This window comes from Diprion similis, chromosome 6, assembly GCF_021155765.1.
Source record: "Diprion similis isolate iyDipSimi1 chromosome 6, iyDipSimi1.1, whole genome shotgun sequence".
Taxonomy (NCBI): Eukaryota; Metazoa; Arthropoda; class Insecta; order Hymenoptera; family Diprionidae; genus Diprion; species Diprion similis.
This window is the reverse complement of record NC_060110.1, coordinates 13,099,502-13,123,264: the sequence shown is the minus strand read 5'-3', so window position 1 is coordinate 13,123,264 and position 23,763 is coordinate 13,099,502. Positions and strand designations below refer to the sequence as shown.

The 23,763-nt window shown below is 47.3% G+C and overlaps 1 protein-coding gene across 9 annotated transcripts in view; it reads left to right on the top strand.

Moving 5' to 3' along the window:
- The window catches only part of LOC124406798 (homeobox protein cut), an 86,390-nt gene that overhangs the window by 51,470 nt on the left and 11,157 nt on the right, over window positions 1-23,763 (top strand). For 6 of the 9 annotated variants that reach the window (XM_046882397.1, XM_046882400.1, XM_046882399.1 and 3 more), the window contains exons 3-4: window positions 19,838-20,156; window positions 22,278-23,372. In XM_046882397.1, coding sequence (XP_046738353.1) covers window positions 19,838-20,156; window positions 22,278-23,372 — 1,414 coding nt within the window. The remainder of the gene's footprint in view (window positions 1-19,837; window positions 20,157-22,277; window positions 23,373-23,763) is intronic. The other 3 variants (XM_046882405.1, XM_046882402.1, XM_046882401.1) reach the window with 2 other exon arrangements.

The window sequence follows — 23,763 nt, the reverse complement described above, 5'->3', positions numbered from 1 at the left end:
CGCAGATGTCTCGAGCAAACTGTCGGAGATTGACAGCAAAACTTTTCAATCACCCTTTCGGCCCTTCGGGAGCCGCGCGCCAGCTGAATTACAGAGATCTTCTCAAGTATGCACGTACCTGCGTCACCGATACTTAACGCCGTGGTGAATGCGCGTCGCTCCGTAACTCGCTGCAGGTGTCGGAGGATCGTAACACGGAAACAGGATGTAGGCCTAAACGCGTGCGAGCTTGATCCCTAATAATTGTTAGGATATGAGAAAATTATCGATTTCCTTTCAATCTCAAATTCGTCCCGTCAAATTAGCGATATCCGACGATGTAGGTACGTGATTATTAAAATGCATGTGTGTATGCTCAACCATAATAATCACGGTAATAAAATCCTCACATAGAGGCGTAAAATTTACCTTCTCCACTGTTTTGACCGCGGAGAGTATAATCCTTATAACGTCGATGTATATACATATCTAATATCTATATATATATACATATATATACATAGGGATGTGGATGTATATATGTCGATGGACTCAGGCACGTAACGTGGCGCGCGTAACAACGTATACAACGTCTCATTGTCTAGTGCTGCTTACGGGGCACGTCTATGCAGCCTCTCATTAAACTGCCATGAATATTCCATGCCAAAGATCAGAATTCAACGCTTGAATTATTGAATGTCAGTATAGGGATCAATATAAGGACAATATAACCCGGCATTAGGTGCAATTTAGACACGTATTTGTATACGGCTGCCATGCAGGTACGTATGTGTATACAATACATATGTATATATAAATATTCCTGAATCCGTGATCCAAAATTAATCTTATATAAATAGAAAATGATCTATATCGAAATTCCGACTTCTTTTCTGATCAATTGGGACCGGGCATTAGGTATACGTGTACTCGTCGTGCAAAGCCCTTTGCACTTGTAAGCCGCGATATACGCATGCAGGATAGTAACGCGTATAGACACTCTCTCGAGCAATAACTTGTAATTCGCCGTAATTTTGGCCCGCGTTATGATTTATTAACGCCGTCCCCGCGGGTGGCGGGTGTACATTGGTAGCCGGCATAGCATGCCACCCTGTGGAAAGGACCGACGCGATTCCCTCCAGCGTTCGAATTCTGCCGATATACCTACACGCACGTCGGTGTCGGTCGACTCGACCCGTAACGCGTTTTATCCCACGAGAGAGTTTTGTCCTTCGGACTTTAATCGCTGCTGGAGATGTAGGTATGCGCGACAGAGAGAGGGAGAGAGAGGCAGAGAGTAGGCTGAGAACTTTTGCTCTTTTCAACCCCTTCCCGACTCCCATTACCACCTTGGTGGTAAAAAGGTATGATTTCATATGACGACGAAGCGGGTTATCGAACGCGTGGTCACGAGATCGATTCATGTGCCAAATACACTCGGATGCTGACGAACGTGCGGATATACGTTACAACCGGGGGTCGGTCGAGGACACGCGGGTACCTGCACTGGTTCACCTGCGGCCGCAGACACAAAGACACGCGTGTGCCTCGTGGGAGAAGCGAGTGCAGCCGCCGTTCGCCGGCCGTGTCTAACCGGGTAATTCCGATTCCTTGACTATACTATACAAAAAGCCTAATTTGACACGCAACGCTCGAAATCAATTTGTACTTTAACGCGCGGGTTTCTTTGGCCGATTAAAGACGTATTATGCGAGGCTGCGGCTGTTTCCCTCACCCGCCGATTAAACCTATATAAGTACACATACGACGCGTATATACTCGGCCGTATGACTTAACCGTGTAGATAACGTATCTGTGTTTCTACTTGCCGGCCAGCTTTTATATTATTATACACACACGTGTATAAGACACGTGTATCAATTGTACGCGCGGGCAAATCGAGGGAGTGCAAGCACCGGCATATAAACGTGGCTACCTGTGCATTATATGTATAGATCCAGCAGGTACGAGGACAACACAAAGTTTCTAACGATGCTTTATAGATTTTTTCCCTTCACATGACGTGGCGATTTGCTCGACTATGTTTATTTCATCGTATTCGCCTACTCCAGACCTCCACTGCGGAGAAACCACGGTGCATGGGCATCAATGAGCAGGTGCAACGCTTCGGCTAGAGTCTCGGTCAAGAAGCCGTAATCCATTCGTACTTTGACACGTGTGACGATAAAAGATGGCATCGATAAGCGTTACGTACACCCGTAAGTCGTTCGGTGCGGAATTTCGGATTTCCATACCGCAAAAGCGGGCTCGGTGTGTTATTTACAATTGAAACCGCTCATCGAGGTCGATGTGCAGCTGGCAGCGTATAATGGACTGACTTCCACCTTTCCAGCGTCGATATAATTGTATAAACATCCTACAAAACGAGCCCCGCAATGCAATTTTCGTAAGATCAACGCCCGGTATATCCTCTTTTCACCCCTCATGCCCGGGCTCAACGAGAGAATTCCCAATCTCGCGAGCAACGAATTAATTCCTCTCCTAATGTATCCGCCCCGATTACCAAGCGTAGCATTTCGAATCAGCGAAGGGGGTGGCGCTCGGTGTACAAAACTAGTTAGGCGAGTAGATGTACTTCGGAGGGGTTGCGCTCTCTCTCTCTCTCTCTGTCTCTCTTTCACCCTCTCTGTTTCAAGCTCTGGTTGGCTGGATTAGACTTTTATAAAATGTCTCTGCACAGAGTGGATCCATCGAAAATGAAATCTTGAAAATTATAAGCGGGGGATTGCATAACGGGGTGCTGCCGAATTACAATTCGCTTCATCGGGTCTCGAGAGTGCAGTTTCGTTAACCGGCGTATCAACGAGCAGTCGAAGATCCTCAAGAGTCGAATTATTGCGAGAAGTAGGTTTCAGCTAGGTGCGTAGAGAAACGATATAGGTCTCTGGATATCCGCCGCTGCTCGAGGTGTCGAGCCACTTATCTCACCCCCGAAATTATACCGCGTAACTCGTGCTTCAAGATCAGCGAAATTAAGGAATCGACTAGCAGCGTGAATCCCTGCACGGACCCAACACCCCGGAAAATGAATCGAAGATGGCGTCCGAGGGCGGGATCCGCGCCACCTGGGTGCACGCCGACGGACGATTTTCGTACGATTTTATAGGAATTTAAGAATAATTCAATTAGGGTCCTGGGATCACTCGCGGAGATATGCTAATTCACCGAGATCACTGGCGCGGGGCGCCGGCGTCGGAATCGGTGCCGTTGGTGGCCTCCAATTTAAAAATCTAATCTTCAATAACCGTTTGCAATGCCCCGCGCCTTCGCTACGCCGTATAAATCCTACTCCCTTACGGCGTTCGCCTCATTTTCATTCGGTTTGATTAAATTCATTAGTTTAATAGCCAGGTATCAATATTAGCGAGGCGAGTGATTTTTTCCCCTCCCCCAAGTCCCCCAACTTCCCCGACCATAGCCTCGCCTCTCTTTCCTTCTCCCAGCCTCTCTTTCTCTCTTTCTCTTTTTCTTCCTCATTCTCTCGATGGGCGACCCTTCATCGAAAGTAAGAGGTAAGACCGACCGAGGGGGCGCAATAAAATTGGAAAGAATTACTTATTTAACCCTCGCCAATTGGGATCTCGTTGCGCGGCCAGCCCTGAGCTTATTTTATTATATATGCACGGCTGCACGATTTTAACCGTAGGCTTTCGCTTCGGAACCGAGCGGTAAAAAGAAAACCCCGATAAAAGAGGGTAAAGAGAGCCGCGGCTCAGGGGCGGGGGTAAAGTACAGGTAAACATTGGTTAGCGGGATTAAGCTGCGATACTTTAACAGGCCGGCAGTACGCCCTGGGGTGCCGTGACCGCGGATCGGGGCTGTATCTTACCAGAAAAACTAATGCTTTGCTTATCAAACTGAGCTGAATAAAATTTTCGTTATTTATCGTCTTTTATTATCCTCTGCGCCATTCGGCCAGGATCTATATTCTATACCCACACTTAGGTACCTACAGGGTTATAACATCCACGGCGAGATGCCCTATTTTATGCGGAAAGAATTTTTCACCTTGCTGATTCCTTTTATTTACATCCCAATGCCCAAGTAATGGTCAAATTTATGAACATTTCTTTTCCTAATCAAATGAAACTCCTCACGCAACATTTATCCCGATTAGATTATACTTGCTGTTCCATTTGGATTCACTGACAGGTTTCGTTTACAATTTTCTTCGTTACGCTTGTAGGAAGTTGAGCCTTGCATCATGACCTGTTGTTGGTACAGCAAAACCAGTGATTAAGTCATTGTCCTATTTCCAACGGCCAGTAGATATTTTAAGTTTAAAAATATTTTTTTCAATTTTTGCTTCTCGTTTTTCTGTTATTGCGAATTATATCACCGCAACAAGATATCATCGCGGCAATTTGAAGACATTCATGTACACTGAATTATTTTCAATTCTTACGTATCGCGTGACATTTGACTCTAACTTTAGCATATCGGAATCGTAACAGTGATTGATACCTATTATATGTGTATGTATATATATATATGTAATTTATACATTTTAACTTATATGATAGCGATAAGCGATACCGAAACCCGCTCCAATATTGTCGGCGATACTTTTATATCGCTGCTTCTTTGTCTTTGTCTTCGTCTTCGTCTCGTCGTTGCCGCCGATCGTTGAGCCGCTGTTAGAGGTGCGGAGAGAGGCGAACAGTGACTTCTTTGAGGCAAAAAATGTCACCACATTCTCCAAATGACACTAATCGCCTTGGTTTATCTTCCCACGGTTCGGACGCGCGTAAAAACAACTCAGCAGACCAAACGGCCTGCCAGTCGGTCACAAGCAATTCAATAATTATTTCTACATTTTTCTAATAATTTCTTAGCCCGCAGGTTTCGCCCGCGCAGCTCGTCGAGCATCAAAGTTTGCTTTTTCTCGCGGTAAGATGTGTCGTCGTTGTTTTTATTTACTTCCATTTCATGATTATTCCATTTTTTCTTCTCTTTTCTCTCCGTTTCTTTCTCACGGACCACTCGTCAACCGTCTTCCGGTAATTAAAAAAAACAGCGCTAATACTGATTACAATAAATATAATTAACAATACGGTATCAACTTCGCGTAATTTCTAGCCAAACTTTTATCAGCTGTGGCTGAGAATTCCGCTGCTGTAACAATGTTAATAATGCAATTATTACACACGTTACTCCGAGCGTGACTTAATATCGCTCTACATGTATATATTATCCTTCCATTAAGACCTTGAAAAAGTCTTTTTTCACATTCTTCATCCTCCCTTTTCATCTCCGAAATTCATTGTTACAATGACTTTTCCAATCTCTCGGAAATCATTTTATCCCGCTACTCGATCACGCGCGTAATGATGAAAATGTAGCACGAATCCTAAATATTTTGACTAAATTTCTAAAATTGAGCTCTATTCAATCCAAACAAAGCGTTTATAGTCCATTACGCTGTATGTATTCGTGTATACAGAAGCGGTTGTTTCCTGATCGATGCAAACGGTATACCCTGTGCTCCGTTCGTCGTCGTTTGACACAATGCTCCCGTTTGATAGCGAATGAATCGATACATTATTATAGGTTCTACTATGCTCCCCGGCACTTAATATCACCGATTCCTAAGTATAATATCAAGGTTTCATCATTCGTTGCGACTAACCAACCGGGCAACGCTTATATATATATTATATATATATATATATAAAATATGCGGGTGGATTCGATGATCGGAGTTATAATGACCTCGCGTTGCGTATACTCATGATAAACGTGTTGCTTGAAATAAATAACGCGCGTATAACATTTGTTTTCTCCCTTGCCATGGTGAATTCGCCGATCGTACACGGGTGAATATTAATTGCCTTTTACGTAATATGAAGCATATATTGGCAGTACAATTGTGTAATTATTATTCTCGAATCGTTATCGGAAACAACGCGGGATACGCTCGGCTACAAGATATATCTCGCTTCGTATTACACACGTGTAGATATAACGCACAGTATTTTGTAATTATCCAGAACTTACTTTTATCTCAATTCTCGACAGTGGGTCGATAGTAAAATTTTTATGTGTATTTCGATCATCGATGGAAACTGTAACTATATCTGTATATACAATTATACATATACACATATCAATTAAGCATTTCTGCATCGTTTGTTGTTTAACGATTTAAAGACAGAAAGCTGGAAAATCAAATTGTTTACTCCAGACTTTCAATCCAGCAATTAGGTATACAATTTTTGTGAGCTTTACGTGCAATGCAGTTATTATAATAACTCGACTGCATGCAACGTGTTAAAGATACGACGCTACGGTTGCGATCACGATTACAAAAGGGCGATAAACTTTGCCATTAAGGTATACATGTGTGTGTATGAGAGAGAACAAATTTTCTTATTTTATCATTACCGTTATCTTTTACCAACCCCTTTGGGTGAAAGGCGTTGTGTACAGTTCTCGCGTACACACGGCGAGTGCAGGCAGAGATCGGACCGGTGGTCGGTCCACGGTGTGATGTTGAACCGGTGCAAACCCATAAAGAAATTTGATAAAAAATAGAGCGCGGGACTTTTTATCAGTATAACCAACCTCGAAGCGACGTCGGACGAAACAGTATTGCTTGAATTTATAATGCCGAAAGTCGTAAAACAACGGCAGCCTGCGACAATGCCTGCACGGTTCTCTTTGTTGGTTTACCGTAACCATTCCAACCGTGCATCGCATGCCTCGTCGTAAGTAAATATGCGTAAGAAGTCACTTATACCACGACAAATTCGGTGTACGTAGGTTCAGCCTGCGCGTGTGTGGGTCCACGAATGCCGGAACCTCTTCCCTCCCTCAGACTGCATGTCAACGTTATTATGCCGTACCTACCTATATGGGTACCAGATGGTTGGCTGCGAGATCTTCTTCAGGTCGATGTCCATTCACAAAACGGATGATTATCTGGATTGAAAACTTTTCATACACGTCTACATGACTATTTTATCGTCAAGGGATTGATTCGAGTGCGATGGTGAAAATCATTGGATGGGATTTGTTTCCTTGTTTGCAATGCATATGGTATTATCGGGTGAAAAAGTTTTATTTGAATCGTGTGTAATAAACTATAATCGTTGAAGTAAATTTTTATCCATATTTTTTCTCTTCGTCTATCGTATTGTCTCCGTATTTGCAGTCGAATTATACATAATAAAAGACGAACGGGCTAGCAAAAGTTGTCCGTGACGTACTAATCAAGTTCTGGCATCGTACCTCTCACACATTGGCTCTACAGTGAAGGCAGGCAGGGGTTTCGGTTATAATCGAAGACTGTGCGCGGAGGATCGAGATGAGGGGGATTGGGGTGGAGGCGAGCCGAGAGATAGAGGGGGAGAGGAGTCAGGGGGCATCGGTGTAGCATAGAATGTAAATTTCCCTTGTGTGGGGGTGTACCCACACGATAGGGGAAATCAAATCGATAGCAGACTAAGGTATATCAGTCTAATTGTCAGTACAGAAAGACCGAGAGAGAACGTTATATCTGAAGGGGCCGCCGGTCCGAGGGAGAGGGTGAGATATGCCAGCCATATAGCTTAATCACCCTCCTCCTCTTCCTCCTTCTCCACCTCCTTCCATCTCGCTGCTAACCGCCTCCCCCCGTCGTTCCCCCCCACGAAGCGTGGTACCAACCCCCTACTAGAGTAGCCAGCCTTCCGTCCTCCAATAATCAATAATTATACTCAAATAAAGAGAGAACGGGACAGATGGATTGCCGCTAAAGGGTTACAAGAGAGCGCGAGATACGCACATTGGTAAGATACCGAGCGAGACGAATCAACGGGGTTCTGGTTGGGGAGGGGGGGGTGACTAGAGGTACAGGCTAAAGCTCCGATGCGAGCTTCTCACAGAGTGAGGGATCAGGGCCGTATTGCCGACGAGACATCCCCCCCCTTCCCTCCTTTAATTTCATCCCCCAAACCCGCCGACGGTGTTCCACATTACATCTTTCTGATTAGGTGTAGGGAATCTGCTTGGCGCTACTCTATAAGCGCTATAATATAGGAAAATTGCAACTTACGAATGAATCGTCGAGTAGACGTTTCTCGAATGTCTGGATAAAAATAAATCGAGACACCAGTAACCATTCGTTTTGGAAATAAATTTTAGCCGAACGTCGGACGTCGAGCAGGGACCATCTAGTATAAGGTGCGGTCCTGCAAACGAGTGAGCAACGAAGGATCGGACGAGGACGAGGAGAGCTAGAATGAGGCGGAGGCGAAAGGCGCTGCTCCTGAAATTCTCCCATCCTCGTCTCCTCGTCTCCTTCTCACATTTCCTCGCGCGCATCGCCGCCACGCGTTGCCCTCTCGTCGCTCGGCGTGCACCCTTCGTTTCCTCCCTTCGTTTCCTCTCATTTGAATCTGACCAATGCTCTCATCTCCAGTGCAGCAGCTCGACGCCGAGAGTCGTCGAAATCGTAACAATCCGTCCACGTTCAATCGGCGCCACATCGACTTCCGCAAGTCCTCGAAACCGACTGGACGTGCAGATATACCTTCACCCTCATCCTTCCAAGCATATCGCGTAATCTTCACGTGCTGACGGAGGTCAGCTGGATCCGTAGAAGGATCCTTTTTCTCCAACCAGCTACAGCAGCTCGCGTGGAAGATTTGACGCTGCACCGACTCTTCCGTCTTGCGAAGTAAACGCGCCACCCCTTTCGAGGGGTGCCGAGGGTCCCGCCGACGTCGTCCGTTTCTCTTCTCTCTCTCCCTCTCTCTCCATGTACTTGGGAAAACTCGCCCAAAGTCGGTGGGAACTCCAGGCCGCCGATGGTGAGCGGGTCAGAAACTTCTTTGCGTCGGGCCATCCGCGTTGGGACGAAAGTTGTCTCAGGTTAGGGACACGCGGCTTGCGTTGGTCTATCGACTCTGCGCCGACCTCCTTCATGCATACTCCGGAAGTCGAATGTCATGCTAGATCTCGACCGGGCATCTGTTGTAGATTATCTAAAACGGCAGAGGTTGCTGCTCTATTTACATCTCCTCTCTTTCTTTCTTTCTTTCTTTTTTTTTTTTTTTTTTTTCTTTTGCACGCTTATTCGTAGTTTTTATCTACGACGACCTCCAGGTTAACGTGCATGTGTGAAGGGACTTGGGCATGATTCAAAGAACACTGTAAGGAAGCAGAATTAAATTCTACGTATCGCAAATTATCGTCATTTTTGTTTAAAATTGACAAAGCTCAATTGATTTTAAACCGCGTTATCACAAATGCAATAATCTTCTACGTCTACAACACATTTATATTTTATTTTCATGTTGTATAGGATTGTAGGATTGAATCGTATCCCCCGCATCGCGTAATAGTCCTCCAAGTCACCATTAACGGTGAACTGCGAGTGCAGAGTAAACAGTTTTAAAGCCTCGAATTTTGCAGTACTATGTCATCCAGTAAGATGGAATTCAGGCGAGCTTTGAATCAGCAGGGGCTGCGATATGCCTGACAATGAGTTAAAAATAAGCGGATCAATTGTTAATCGATGCGCGCATTGCATCGGTAAGTTTCAATTGGAAAATCTTCTTTGTGCACAAGAGGATGCCACTAACAGACTACTGCATATATTATTGGAAGAGCATTATATCCGTGCTCGTATCTCGGCAGCGGGGTTAATTACTAGGAATTGATAGCTCGCTCGCGTTACGCGAGAACATCTCTTTGCTTTCAAAACGTACAAATAGTGGTATATGCCGCGAATTATACAACCACAATATTCGAGATCGTGGTAACAACCTATGTGTTATACAGAAAATTCATCATACGGCGTTACATTTACCTACACGAGACCGGACGAATCGATTTGAAATTAGAAAATAACCATTCACCGCCAAAATTAAACACACTATAAAAATCGGCGAGTTCGTCATTGAGCAGACACAATACTCAGTGACTTGAGAGAAACTGACCGTGTAGGTACATTATATGTATACACAGTTGAATTATACACACCAACAATATGGAGAATAAGGGTTTTCTCGAGGGACGTTTGGTTTGGCATAATATTTCGGGGCCGGGGTATTTCGCCGAGCAAGGTAGGGGGGGCCGCAGGGGCGGCTAGAGAGTTCGTCGACTGATGCAGAGGAGGAGTAGGGTGAGTGTTGCGATAAGGGGCCGGCTACCCCGAGGAGGAGGTGGTCGGCGACTGATGGGGGAGGGGGAGGGTGGGAGTTGGGCAGATCAATGAAAGGGTTGCAGGAAGGATTGATCGCCGATAGGGAAATTTCGTTAGTTTCAGTCATAAAGGGTGGCGGAGGCGCCCGGAGAGGCCTAACTAACCACCTCCCTCGCCCCTGCCCGTCACCCTTGAAATTTCACCCTTCTCAGAGTGCGAATCGACGGCGTGAGAAGGGCGGTGGGGTCGGCAGGGGATTTCGCGGGGGGTTTGGCGAGGCATGGAGGCACACATCAGAGTATTAACGAAATTTTAACCAATCAATGAGAAGTTCATTAGCCCGTACGGCAAACCCCCGCCCCCGCCGCCTCTCCGCCTTCTACACCCTCCGCCGAACCAGTCTTGGGGGAGATCCCACATCGAAGATAAAACTCAAACGACCTTTGTTCTCTAACCTATACCGTAGCTCCGCACGCATCCCGAATACGCCACCCGTCGTACTTTGAAATACGCTACCACCTACCCGATACCTACGGACCTCAAGTTGTTTCACGCCGTTCGCTCGTCTGCAGTAAAGGTCTGCGTGCTCGCTGTCGGATATTTACTAATCATCTACAAATAAACCTTAGAAGTCAAAGAATTTAAAGAATCACAATCGAAATTCTTTGTACGAAGAAATCGAAGGTCGAACGAAATAAAGTTATAAGAATGGAGCTGCCACTGTAGTAGTTTATGCTAACGGTCATATAATTTCGGAGATATTTAACTTGCGAAAGTTGAAAACCGCACGATTGCGGTTATTGCGCTGACCGCCGCACTCGAACACCCTACTGTTGTAAATTACGATTGAGTCCAACTCGTTGAGACAACTTCGGATAACTTTGGTGAGAATTCATTTTGTATGAGATTTATTTTAACAGCATCGTACAAGTTGAGTGTTATTTTATTCATTCGTACATTTATTATCTTCGTTTCCTGATCGGTAAAATGGGAATTATATGATTTAGGGAGAGCTCGTTTCCTGCCGCAGTAATAACGAAGCCAAAGTCAAAATTCTCTACGAATGTCAGTTGAAACTGATTGTCCTATTTTCGTTATCCGCAGCTTGGTGGGGTGACCCTGTCGATTTTAATCTGACCTCTGCACTCCGTTATATGGATACGGGCAAAACTCTTTGGGCGTAATTTATCTTTTGCTTTCTTACAAAAAAAAAAAACAACAAATAATAATAATAAATTATTCCATTAAAAAAAAAAAAAAAACAATAATTAGTGGGAATCATCGACGAAAATCAAAATGGAGCTTGTAGTCCCAAATAAAGTAAGTATCGTTCTGTGAGTATTTAGGACCAAAGGGTCAGTCCCAAACGGCGGATAGTATGACACCTGTGCGACGGGGATGGAGAATTCCCTTAATCATTGAAAATAGAGGCATTCCAGAGGGCGTCGAATTACTATTCCCGGTCACGCCGTCGCGAAGGGTGGTTCGCACGTATGCATTTTGTATCGTCATTTGTCTCCAATATCTCTCTGGCACCGCGATCCACCCCCCTATCACCCCCGGCGAACCCCCGGATGCCAACGCTACGCGCCCACACCTCGTCCCCGCCGCTGCTTTTTGCCCCGCATGCAGGCAGAGAGAGCCGCCGCTGTACGATATATCGAATAAGCCACAATGACAAAAAAAAGTCCTCGATGGAAGCGAAGGTGCAGGATGAGGAAGGAAGGATGTAGATGCGGGGGGGAGGGGGGGCCGCGGCTCGAATCCCGCGGACGAGAGCGAGGGAGAAGCCGGGACGCGAGATATGCGGGGCTTCGAGTGAGAGGGAGGCATTTAAAACCCAGACTCGGAGAAAAAGAGATTTGCATTACGAAACGAGGGGGTGAGATGACTGGGAGCGGCGGGGTTTAGGGGAGGGTATCGATATGCATCATAGGTATAGCGAGGCCGGCGGACAAAAGGAAGGGGTGAAATTCTGGCAAACGACGTCGATATGACGCAACTTATATCACTACTCTCTGTATTTTTACGACTTAGGTTTTCCACCGCGATCTATGACTACATGTATACATAGATAGATATATGTATATGTATATGCGGGAGCGATGGCAATTAAAGCGCTGTTGAATAGAAAAATATCTGCAGCGGACGAATTCGTCGTCGCAATTTCGATTCCAGCCAGTTTTTATACCCCCGCCCTTAGAACAGGACCCGCAGGGTGTGAGACCGTCGCGGTACCCTCGAGGGTGCAACTGCATGCAACGATCGGTCCGTTCTAAATATAGTATACGAATTTTCGTCCCGTACCGATATTAAAAATTTCCTTCCTTCAAACTTGAAACTTTCAATCGTTTCGCCTTGTTTCGGCCGAGCTGATGCCGCACAACTTTCTCATTAGGCGGCGAAACAATACCCTTCAGTTCGCTTACACGAAACTCCCCGAGTGTATATAATGTATGTATATGTACATGACAGAGTGTAATAATGCCCGCAGAATCGTCGCGCGGCTCCTGCTGCAGTTGCGGTGCAGATGCACACCGAGAGACTGCAGACGCACACTCGTCCGTAAGGATCGCGCATAAACGTCAGAGATTAGCGGCTGAGTTTCGTATCGAGCATTTCTGTCAATACGCGGACGGAACAATGGCAACAATTCGAAAGCTGCTGATTATGAAATAAATGCCCGAACCCAGGCTGTGCCTGCCCTGTCCTCCTGGTCCTCCCCCCCCCCCCTCCGCCCCTCCGTCACTTTGCATTGGTCCACCGGTCCTGTATGCACCCTGACTTACATTATAGCGAGAAACGTGCAATTCTGCAATATGCGAATACGCCGTGAGTGCGAAGGTAAACGTGTGTATAGTTTATCCGACGACCCCACATCCTCTTCCTCCGTGTTACAGTTCGCGCGCAGGAACTTGGAGAACCGAAACACGTTGCGGTATACTTTTGTTAATTAGCACTCTTCGGGGTTAGATCTGTTTCTTATAACGAGCGCAGCGCGCCTTATTCACCGCTGTGTAATAGAAACCGAATGCTTGTAGCTTGAGGTCTTGCGTTTTATCAGGCAACAACGCTTGGAGATAAAAAAGAATAAATAAATAATGAAGAATAAAAGAGTTCGAGAATGGAAAAGAAGAGAGAGAAAAAATTCGCTCACCGCGTCGAAAACACCGGCAACAAGTAGCCGCCGCAAATTGCCTCGCACCGATTAAACCGTCCACGCGCGGCGCCCGGCGTCTCGACGCTTCACCCTGCCATGCCGGTGCGTACATACCTATACATTCTACCCTAACTGTACGTACACGGATTTCGTCACCGGGGCCGAAATTTGGCGTTAATCGAACTCTAATCCGTGCGCCAGTCGCGAGTGCGTAGGGGCTCAACTCTGGCTCCTTTGTTTGTGGTGAAAAAGACAAATATATACGTACACGTCATCGCTGTTATCACCTACAATTACGTAACCTTAACTTACGACGACGCTGTTTCAACGTGACGAATTTTTCATGTATTAATAGGTGTACGCAGATTGTCAAATTCCGTACGGAAGTCATCCTCCTCTCTCCCACTCTCTATGCCTCCGTTCTTCCTTCTCCAGCTGCCGAGCGCTGGTCCAGAGCTCTGATGCCTGGACATTTATCATTAATTCCTTTCCCCGTGGCAAGGGAATCGTCAGACGTTATTATCCGTCCGACTGGACACCTCCCTACCCCTGCCCATTCTCTTTCTCTTTCTTTTTTTCTCTCTTTCCTTTCTACTCTGCTTCCCTGCCGTTCCGACATTTCTCTCCAGCGAATGTTCGAGCTCATACATGTACGGCTTCTCTCGTCGTCTCGGTTTAAATGCTCCACTACCGTCCTCGCGGAGTTGCGCTTCTCCGATAACGCAAATCACGAGCGTTATTTTTATCAGTTTTTATTGAAGGTGTTCAACTCGTGTGGCCGGAGTGTGCACGGTATTTTATCAGATCCACGTGTACTCGGAAGCATAAATGGGTTATCTATAATAACGAAATATTTTGAGATCTCTTCCATTATTCAATTTTCGTTATAATACGTACGCTCTCAACTCGAATTTTCAACCACGCTTCATCCCTTCGATACCCTAGTTCATCCCCCTCGGTGCACACCTCCTGAAGTCATCCGAACCCAAGCTCGCCACCTTCGGTCGTTGTACCTTTTCTATGATTTTCAATATATATCGTATACACATTATACACACAGTTCCAGAGACCGGCTGCCAGCCATCAATTCCAACCACCCTCGGTTTAGTTTCTCATATTTCGTACGCGGCAAGTGAAAATTACAGTGCGCGGGGACAATGGGAGTAAAATTATTATCTATACGCTCTTTGCGGTTGATTTTCACGAGTAGTTTTTTCAGAAGATGAGCATACGTCGTATCGCTTGACTTCAAACGGACTGCTAATGTGCAGTACAGTGTATCTACACTGTATATAGACATTGACGTTTGTATTCGTGCCTGCCTGCTGCCGGAATCGAGAGAATCAAAATCCCCGAGTCACCGGAGGGTGGGGGTGACGCGGGAGACGTGAGGAGCCAACCACGGGGTTCGCGGGGGTGGCCGAAGAGCGGCTCACGGAGGGGGTTAGAGAAAGTGGGCAGGGTGACCGGGAGGAGAGAACGCAGGGAGAATGTATGATATTTTATTTTAGAGTTCTTCTGGCTTCCACTAGATAAGCTCTTGGAGGATTTATGCTTATTACAGCCACGTAGGTGGCCACCGGAATGAGAGAGACTCGCATCCAGCCTCGCTTGATACGCCCCTGCCACTGGCTGCAATGCACTCCCCAGCTCGCGTAACAATACCTACCGACAAACCGGCCAGACACCCGATATCACTTTTCACCAACGAGCGTAGTTGTCCGCCTTTCTTGTCTTCTCCTAACTCATCTCCTCGCCGCAGGACTCCAGCAGGGGACGACGATAGGCTGTGCGCGCTCCAGGCAATAGAGACCGTGCAGAAAATACCTACATATCGGACTTTTCTGAAACGCGCAGCGGTTCCGAATTGCGCCTCGGCTACTCGCGTATCAATTTTTCATACACTAATCGCGTGTTTCAGGCATTGATAATAAATACGTGCCTGCAGCGACCGAATTCAGCAATTATTGGTACGCCTCGGTGTCTATTTATACGTATATTATCGCTGCCGCGAGGATCAGGCTGCGGCATACAGAGAGAACGAGAGAGAGAGAGTGAGAGGGGGAGGGGGAGAGAGATAGCGAGTCGAGTTTAAAGAGGGTGAGGGGCTAGCGAACGGTGAAGGCTGAAGGCTGAAGGGTGAAGGGCGAAAGGCGAAGGGAGACGTTAGCCGAAGGTAGAACGCGTAATGAGCCGAGATACATTCGACTGCGGCTTGGTGGAGTCGCGGCGGAGCCGCCGGCAGGGACGGAGACGGGGGTGGAAAGGGTTCGGAGCTCGAAGCCCGATCAGTCATTAGACAAGTGGGTATTCACATATATCGAGTTGTAAAATCGATACCGCTGTCCGCTGCCCGTGTATCCTGTAAGGAGCGATGGAGGGGATGAGATGCTCACCCTGCCCCCCTCCCCCACCCCCTCCGCCACCTCCTCCTCCTCCTCCGGCCACCCATCCTGCAGCCATCCAGCGGTGAGTGGGTGTAGAGGTGTACCTCTCTCCATACCTACCCCTTCGCGTCCACCGTTTCTCTCTTCCTATATTTCCCTCCCTTCCGCCCCACAGCGTCCCTCGCCTCACGGACCCCTTCCTCTTGTGTTGCTTCGCTTCCCCTTACCGCGGCACGTATCCAGTCCTTGCATATTAATCCTACCCATAATTCCCACTTCCAGTTTCGGCAACCCTCTGTGTTCCGCTCCGAGCTCCCTGCCCCCCTGCCCCCCTTGTGCCACCCCGCGCTACAGAGGGCGCCTCCTATAGTCCTATCGATTGAACTTTCTTTCGGGGCCTGGCTTTTAATTGGCATTCTCTCGTCGTGGCGAACGTGAGCCTTTCGACGACCATGTCGGAAGGGTTAACTCACCCGCTCCCACCCCATCCTCCTTCGCGTACTGCATGGATACCACACCTCACACGGTCTGGGCGTACGTACGTTCAACTGATTCGATCATTCCGGTATTATTGTCTCCTGCCCGAGAAGAAAGATGATGCTTGATCCAAACCCCTCTCCGGTACCTCAGTCCAGCGGAACGTACGAATTATTTGTTCAGTCACGGGTGAGATTAAAAAGCTACAATGCCATGTCCGGTGGAATGAATCGGCGGAAATTAAGAGCGCTCCACAGCCTCGGGCTGCTTGGGTAAAAAGTCGAGGCGTCGTCGAGCACGCAGTGGGGATGCTCGTAGGTACTTATACCGATAACGTGCGTTACTTTCTTATTGCGGCAGATGCTCGTGTCCGGCTATTTTTTATAACTTTTAAAATCAGAAATTTTTTGCATGGTGGGGATGTGGAGAAAATAGGGACAATTTTACGGGGTGACGATTAATGCGAAAAGCCCGGTGTGGCGGCGACGGTGGTGGACGAGCTGCGGCCTCGGCCGGCTCTTGCGGCGTCTCTCTTTTCATCGCACGTGGGCCGCGGAGCACGCGTCGTAAAATTAATACCAAGCCACGGCCATCTTGTTGCGGGTGTGTGGACGGTGGCGAGGGGGGTCTAACCTGAGTCGGTGTGTTAACTCTGAGCATGCACGCGACTGTGTGAGTGAAGATTGATTACACCGCGGGAGAAAATGTGATCAATAGGGACGCAAACAAAAGCTCTACACCCATAATGCAAATAGCAAAAATCATGGAGGATTAAGGCTTTGCCTGCCGCTCCGGGAGAAACAATAGTAAATTATGGTCGTTCGACGCCTCTGTACCCATCTCCTAACCGCCGTGCGGCTATAACTTGCAGCTAGGTATCTATACCACCTCCGCCACCACCACCACCACCATAGCATTGTCCACCATACATGTGCATTTGTTCAAACCGTACATCGTATCCTACGATCGTACTCCCTTAACGTAGATTCGCATTTATGCATATAGATTCTACTGACCAACCCTCTCCCCCCCCCCTCACCCCTCTTAGCATGTATGAGTAAGCCACGGTATTGCCAATTGCGATTGTATAAATTGTGTCTCCGTGACGGATACGTGTGTGCGTGCCACCTCCACCTCCACCTCCACCCCCGTCTCCACCACCGCCTCGCAACTCGGTTCGCCTGGACCACGACTCTTCCCCTTTGAGTCACATCCACCGCGTCCATCCGTCCGGCTGCCCACCCGACTCACCACTACCACCATCGATCACGGGCTTCTCCGTTGTTTTTACTCCTTGGGGCGGGGAAATGTCCTCGTCGAGGAGGGGTGCAGAGAAAGGGGAGAGGATACGAGAGAAAAGAGGCGGTCACTTCCCCTACTAATAAAATTTCACCCCCTCCCCCTCCGACCATACCGCATCTAGTAGCAACACGACGCTTTATTGTGTTGCGCTTTGTTTTGTTTCGTGCGGATTCTCATCGTGGGTTATTTCTATGGGTATGGAAAAAGCGGCCAGAAAATTCAAGTCTACTCCTGGCTAGGCTCTACTTCACTGATCGGTTATCCCTCTCTGTCTACCCCTCTTTCTCTTTCTCTAACGTAATTTTGACAAATTTCGCGTTAGCGGTATCGTCAAGGTTTGGGACAACGGGGAGAAAACCCTAGCTAAATTGTGCAATTATATCAAAAGGTAGATTTCCACCGGACAATTGCAGGGGACCTTTCGTTTTGCGGTTTTTACCAACTGCCAAAGACATTTAATTTAACAGCACGGATCAGACCGGAGCTCTTACACCACCCTTCACCCGTTAATGTCATCGATACGGCACACCCCTCTCGATCTGTACCGAGTGGTTTACGTTGAATGTCAAATAAAATCCCCCACCCCACTTCCGACCCCGCATCGGAGAAATTCGCAAATTTTAAAGTTGAATCTTTATTCCTGCTCTTCATGCAGTGACCTTCACTTGTTATCACCTGCGTGTTATACTCTTATACTATTTCACTCTCTCTCCCCCTCACATTCGTTGTTTCATTTATACGACTGGATGCGAGAGAGTCTTCTTCGTCAATTGTAATCGATATCGCGTATAACGTCGGCATAGGTTTGAGTCGGTGAGTAACTTACTTCACACTAGCTTTTAAACCTACGGAGTAAATTATACTCGTGCACACGTATATTAAAGTCTAGAGGTGTGTGCTCGAGGATGGTGCGTGCAACGGTGATGAATGCTCGTATTATTTGTGCCAGAGTTATATGTATACCTCTATCCTGGCAGCCACGTGATTTGGAGTTACGTTAATTAAACTGCTACTCGCAATAGTGAATGCGCGTAGGTGTACAGTTTACACGAAACATGCAAATCCGTTACAGTTTCCATGCTATAATTTGCATGGTCGGAAGTATTTTCTGAAAATGTCGATTTCCGTTTATGAAATGAACACGTTCCCATAGAGTTTCTCTTCGATTTGAAACATTTATTTAACTTCTCTGAACGATAAATTTCACGAAGATTCATAAGTCTTAATATTTATAACTCAAAGTCTCAACCACTAATTAGATACGTCAAATTTCTAACATTTATTGAGATTGCATGTATAATACGCAAACTTTTGCACTCGCCTGTACTTGAAATGACATCAAAGGAGATCGTTCAATTTAATGTGAAATCTTCATTTCCCAATTAAAAAAATGGAATTCAAAATTTATGCAGTTTTGAAAATAATTAGCATACTTTTTCCAACCGCGTGAATGCAGTCTGTTTTGCATGAGTGCGTGTTTGTTTGCAAAGTGATCGGTTGTTAGCGAAAGTGCGCGGCGTGTATTGCAGATGTGAAAAAGCGATCGCTCGGCAGTGGCAGCCTCAAAGTAACACGGTTCATTTGATCATTTTTACCGCGGGCTTCGGTACGTGCTTCGTGGGGTCCTCGAGTGCACCGCGTTACGTTGATGCACTCTTGCCTGAGCGCGGTGCACGCCGCAAACCCTCCATCCGTTCCCCTCGTGCGGGGGTGCACCCCTCGTACACATGCGAACGTGAATCCGGTAGTCTATCGTAATTGATCATATTCGCGAATCCCCCGCCGCAAACAACAACAACAACAACAACAACAACAATCACAACGAGAACGGGTACAACGACAACTTACGTGCACCGGTAGCTGGCACAAAGCGTCATTAAAACCCCGGAGAATCATCAATTCACTCTTGTCATTAATAAACCTACTTGAATAAACAACGACTTGTCGTCAAAGAAACGTCGATAGGGCATGAATAAGAGCGGAAGCAATTAAGAGAGAAAAACCAATAAATAATTAATAACGAAATAATCCCTCCGAGAGGGTATTTATCGGAGTCGATCGAGAAGGTATTATTTAATTCAATCCCTGATAATTACATTCGGTATATAGAGGCAATTACCGGTTCGAGTATTATACCTTTTAGATGTATATTCTCAATAAAATTGATAAAGTACACCGCTCGCTGTAGTGTATACGTAATACGTATATATGTGTGTAATTGTGTATGTATAAGCTTCTCAGCTGTTACGATGTCTTTGAGAATCAATGCCATTAATTCTTTCAGCGAAGCCTTCGGTACATAATTTCCGTTCGTCAGACCACTTAAATCGCATTTGTTGAGACTTGGACTTAAAGTGTCTCTTTTTTTCCATCACCTTACAGATCAGTCAGCTGAGCGAAGAGGTTACGAGACTGCAGCAGAGCCTGCAACGGCATCAAGAGACCAGCGCCCAAGCCACTGCCCGCCTGGAAGAGGAACTGGAACTACGGAGACAACACATACACAGACTGGAAGTTAGACTCGAGAGACAAAGAGACTATGACGACCTCAAACGGGAGCTCAGCATCCTGAGGTCCGTGGATTTCTCCCAAATCCCGACCGGGGAACCGGGCAAAAGCCTGGAACATCTTCTTCTGGAGCGGACGAAAGCTCTTCAGCAAACGGAGAGCTTGAAACCACCCACAACGCCGGACGCACTCGGTGAGTTGCCTTCCCTGCAGTTACGCATTAATTTTATCCTATATTTTTCTCGAGCACGTGAACGACAAGTTTTCCCTATACGAGGCAGCGAGCGAGCGAATAAACGAACAGACGAACAAACCCCTGTGTCCCTCATCTCGGGTGCAATAGATATAATAATAATGACATCGAAATAGAAGAGAAAGGTATCTGAAATTATCCCGATTGATCTTCAAAAGTTTCAAGTATACGCGTGAAATGGATTTTGCACAGAATGATTTTCGTTCAATGATATCGAGGAGGGTGTATTCCGAATGTCTTCTTGTTGTGCCTTTGTTAAGTAACAGATGAATTGCCGGCAGGAGAATACACGTTGCACATATTCCAACGGCCATTATTTGAAATGGTAGCACGTCATCCACTCCATGCACAATTAAACGGGATAATGACAGAGTATTACCAAATGTCGACTCATCCAGAGCGAAGTTTCCATTATGTATCACGAGAAATTCTCTATCGTCACGTTTGAGTTGTGATTGGGCAACAGGTTGCGTACGTACGTGTGCGTATACATATACCTACATATATAGTCGGCCGTTCTTTTACCGTAGCTCGAGGGGCAACGTCGCCCATCTTGCCTTATCTGTCTATGTATACCTAGCTCTGCAAGCCTGGGGGAATCGTGTCTCGAAACTACCTGTTATTATACGGAAAGGATTATTTTATTTCCGAACGGCATCTGTTCACCCCGTTCGATCAACCGTTGGTACGACAATTATTAGTCGTCGACGAGAACGCCTTCGATCATTGTATACACAGCTCGAGTCACTCGGATCAAATCGCTCAAATTTTTATCATGTATGTAATGCTTAGATTTAGAAGCGAGCCTAACGGCGTATCACATACGCTGGTCCATCCCTTGCATCGGTCATTGCTACTAATGCTAATTGCTGCTGCTCTCATCTTCAGGCCTGATTCTCTAAGCTCGGTCGACAAACTAAAACCTTAAGGCTAAAAAACGGCATCAAGCTATACTCGACAAGCTTTCAGAATAATCCTGCTTGTGTTGTGTACTGACTATCCTCTGTCTCTCTTTCTGTCTCATTCTCAATCTGTCTCTCCCATATTCTCCGTCCGTCGGTACATTCCCATCTATATCTCTTCTTCCATCTCTTTTCGGCAGTTCTGATCCTCCCCGTTTTTGTGTCTCCCAGCCGACGAATCCCGCCTCTCTTTCCATCGCTCGATTCTTCCTTTCTCTCTTGCTCTCTCTCTCTCCTTCTTCGTCCAATTTCCCCTTTCTCTCACTCTCCTTTTCTCTGTCTCTCTGTGTTTCTTTTATGCTTCGGCTGCACTCTTACCATACTCGGGCAGATCTGTGAGTCGGACGTCTGCCACGTATCTGTACTAACGTAACGAATTTGAAACTTTCAACGTAAATTGTGGACGCAATATTTGCCCGTGGGGCATTGTTTCGAAACCGAGTTTATTATGAATCGATCCAGGACGCGAAGAGAGACAGAGGCAGAGATACTGCAACGTCAACCCTTCTGATTCAAACCACCCCGTCTCCGTACCCATACTCCACGCCCACCAGATCCTCATCCTCGTCCTCGTCCCTGTGGCACCCCGGGTTCCTGCGCCCCACAGTTGAAACCCCGAAACGTCGAAGCCACGCACCAGCACGTGCTTACCAACGCAAAAGTCCTCTTCCATGCGCGACGCATCCTATCCGTTGTTGTCAACGTTCGCTCAGATTCAACTTCAAACTATCGCAATTCTATGAAACAAAAGCACCACTATAGTACGATGATCCTCCATCATGCGTGAAATATTTATCTTTCAATCGAGTGTTTGGATAAATTCTTGTTTTCCATCATTGAGTATGAACATAAAACAATTCCTTTGATCCCACTGCACAGTCTGCATACATACGTGCACTGCCATTCAGATTGTGCTTGCGGAAGTTCAGCCGATCGGCGCGATCCTTTACTTTACGCAGAAGACACGACACCACGGGATGTCCGTGAGAACGTAAACGGAAAGAGAGACAGTAACCTTAATGTGTTAGAGATTTGTTCGACATGGTGGTGAGCTCGTAGATTGGCTGACCCAAATGGGGCCCCTTTTTGGTGCTTGCAGGTGGCCTCGCTTCCCCCCTGCAGCGAGCCGCGACCGCCTCGCCCCACGGCGGCAACGCGCTTCCCTCGGCATCCCAGCCACCCCCACCACCACCGCCGCCGCCGCCACCTCTACCAACCCCAACCCGATCCACCCCGACCCCTTCTTCGGCGACCTCTTCGTCCTCCCTACTGTTCCATCCACCGCTCCAAAACGTGGAGACGTTCGGCTCATTCCTCGGTGAGGAGATCGTCGCCAACTGGAGGCGGTCCCTGGAGAGGTCTATCATGAGTCAGCAGCATCCCCAAGTCTCGCAAAGCCAGCCTCAGCTGTTACACGGGCCCTCGTTAAACCATCTTCCGTCACCGACAGATTCAACCAACACCCCGGCAAAGTCAAACACCCCCCTGGGTAGCGGTCTGGATGCTTCGGAAAAAGCACCGACGCCAATTCCCGGTCAGGAGACCCCAGCACCACCGACGCCCTCCTCGACGGCCGGCCTGACCTCACCGGCCAGCCTTCAACCGCCCCCCGCCGTCGTCGAGCACCAGCACCAGCACCAGCACCAGCAGCCCGCACCCGCGTCCATTAACGGAATCCCGCCAAAGAGTCCCGTGGAGGAGTCTTGCCACAACAACAACAACTCCCACCATCTGACCAACAACAACATCGGCGGTGGTCTCAGTGTCCTCGACACCCTCAAGAGTCCGTTTCGGTTTGACGATCACAGGGCGCACTTCCGGTTCGCCGACGAACTCGGCGCAGCCGGCATGGCCGGACGACTCGGCGAGTCGCTGATTCCGAAGGGCGACCCGATGGAGGCTAGACTCCAGGAGATGCTCCGGTACAACATGGACAAGTACGCCTCCCAGAACCTCGACACCCTTCACATTGCGAGGAGAGTGCGGGAGCTCTTGTCCATACACAACATCGGGCAGAGGCTATTCGCCAAATACGTACTTGGTCTCAGCCAGGGGACAGTCAGCGAGCTGCTTAGCAAGCCAAAACCGTGGGACAAGCTTACGGAGAAGGGGAGAGACAGCTATAGAAAGATGCATGGCTGGGCTTGCGACGACAACGCCGTCATGCTGCTCAAATCTCTCATCCCCAAAAAAGGTGAGTCTTCTTATCCAATTTCCAACTTTGCGAGCGCGTGGTCCGTGGCCAAGAGACTAAAGAAAGTGCGGGGGGAGGGAGGGTTCCTAGAGAGAGAGAGAGAGAGAGAGAGAGAGAGAGAGATCAGAGAAGACTGAGAGGAAAGAGAGATATACGAAGGAGGATAGTAAGGCCAGGTGATTATGGCGAGAACTTTAGACTACGGAACTAAAATTGTAGCTATAGGATGCGCACGTTTATTCGTACAAGGTACAACACATACTTTATATGCTTTTACCATCGACCACGCTATCGTACAAGTTTCTTCTATCTATGCACTGCTCTAATTTTACTTCATCGTACTAACAATGAATGTAGTAACTGCCGCTAACTAATTCAATTCGACACACCA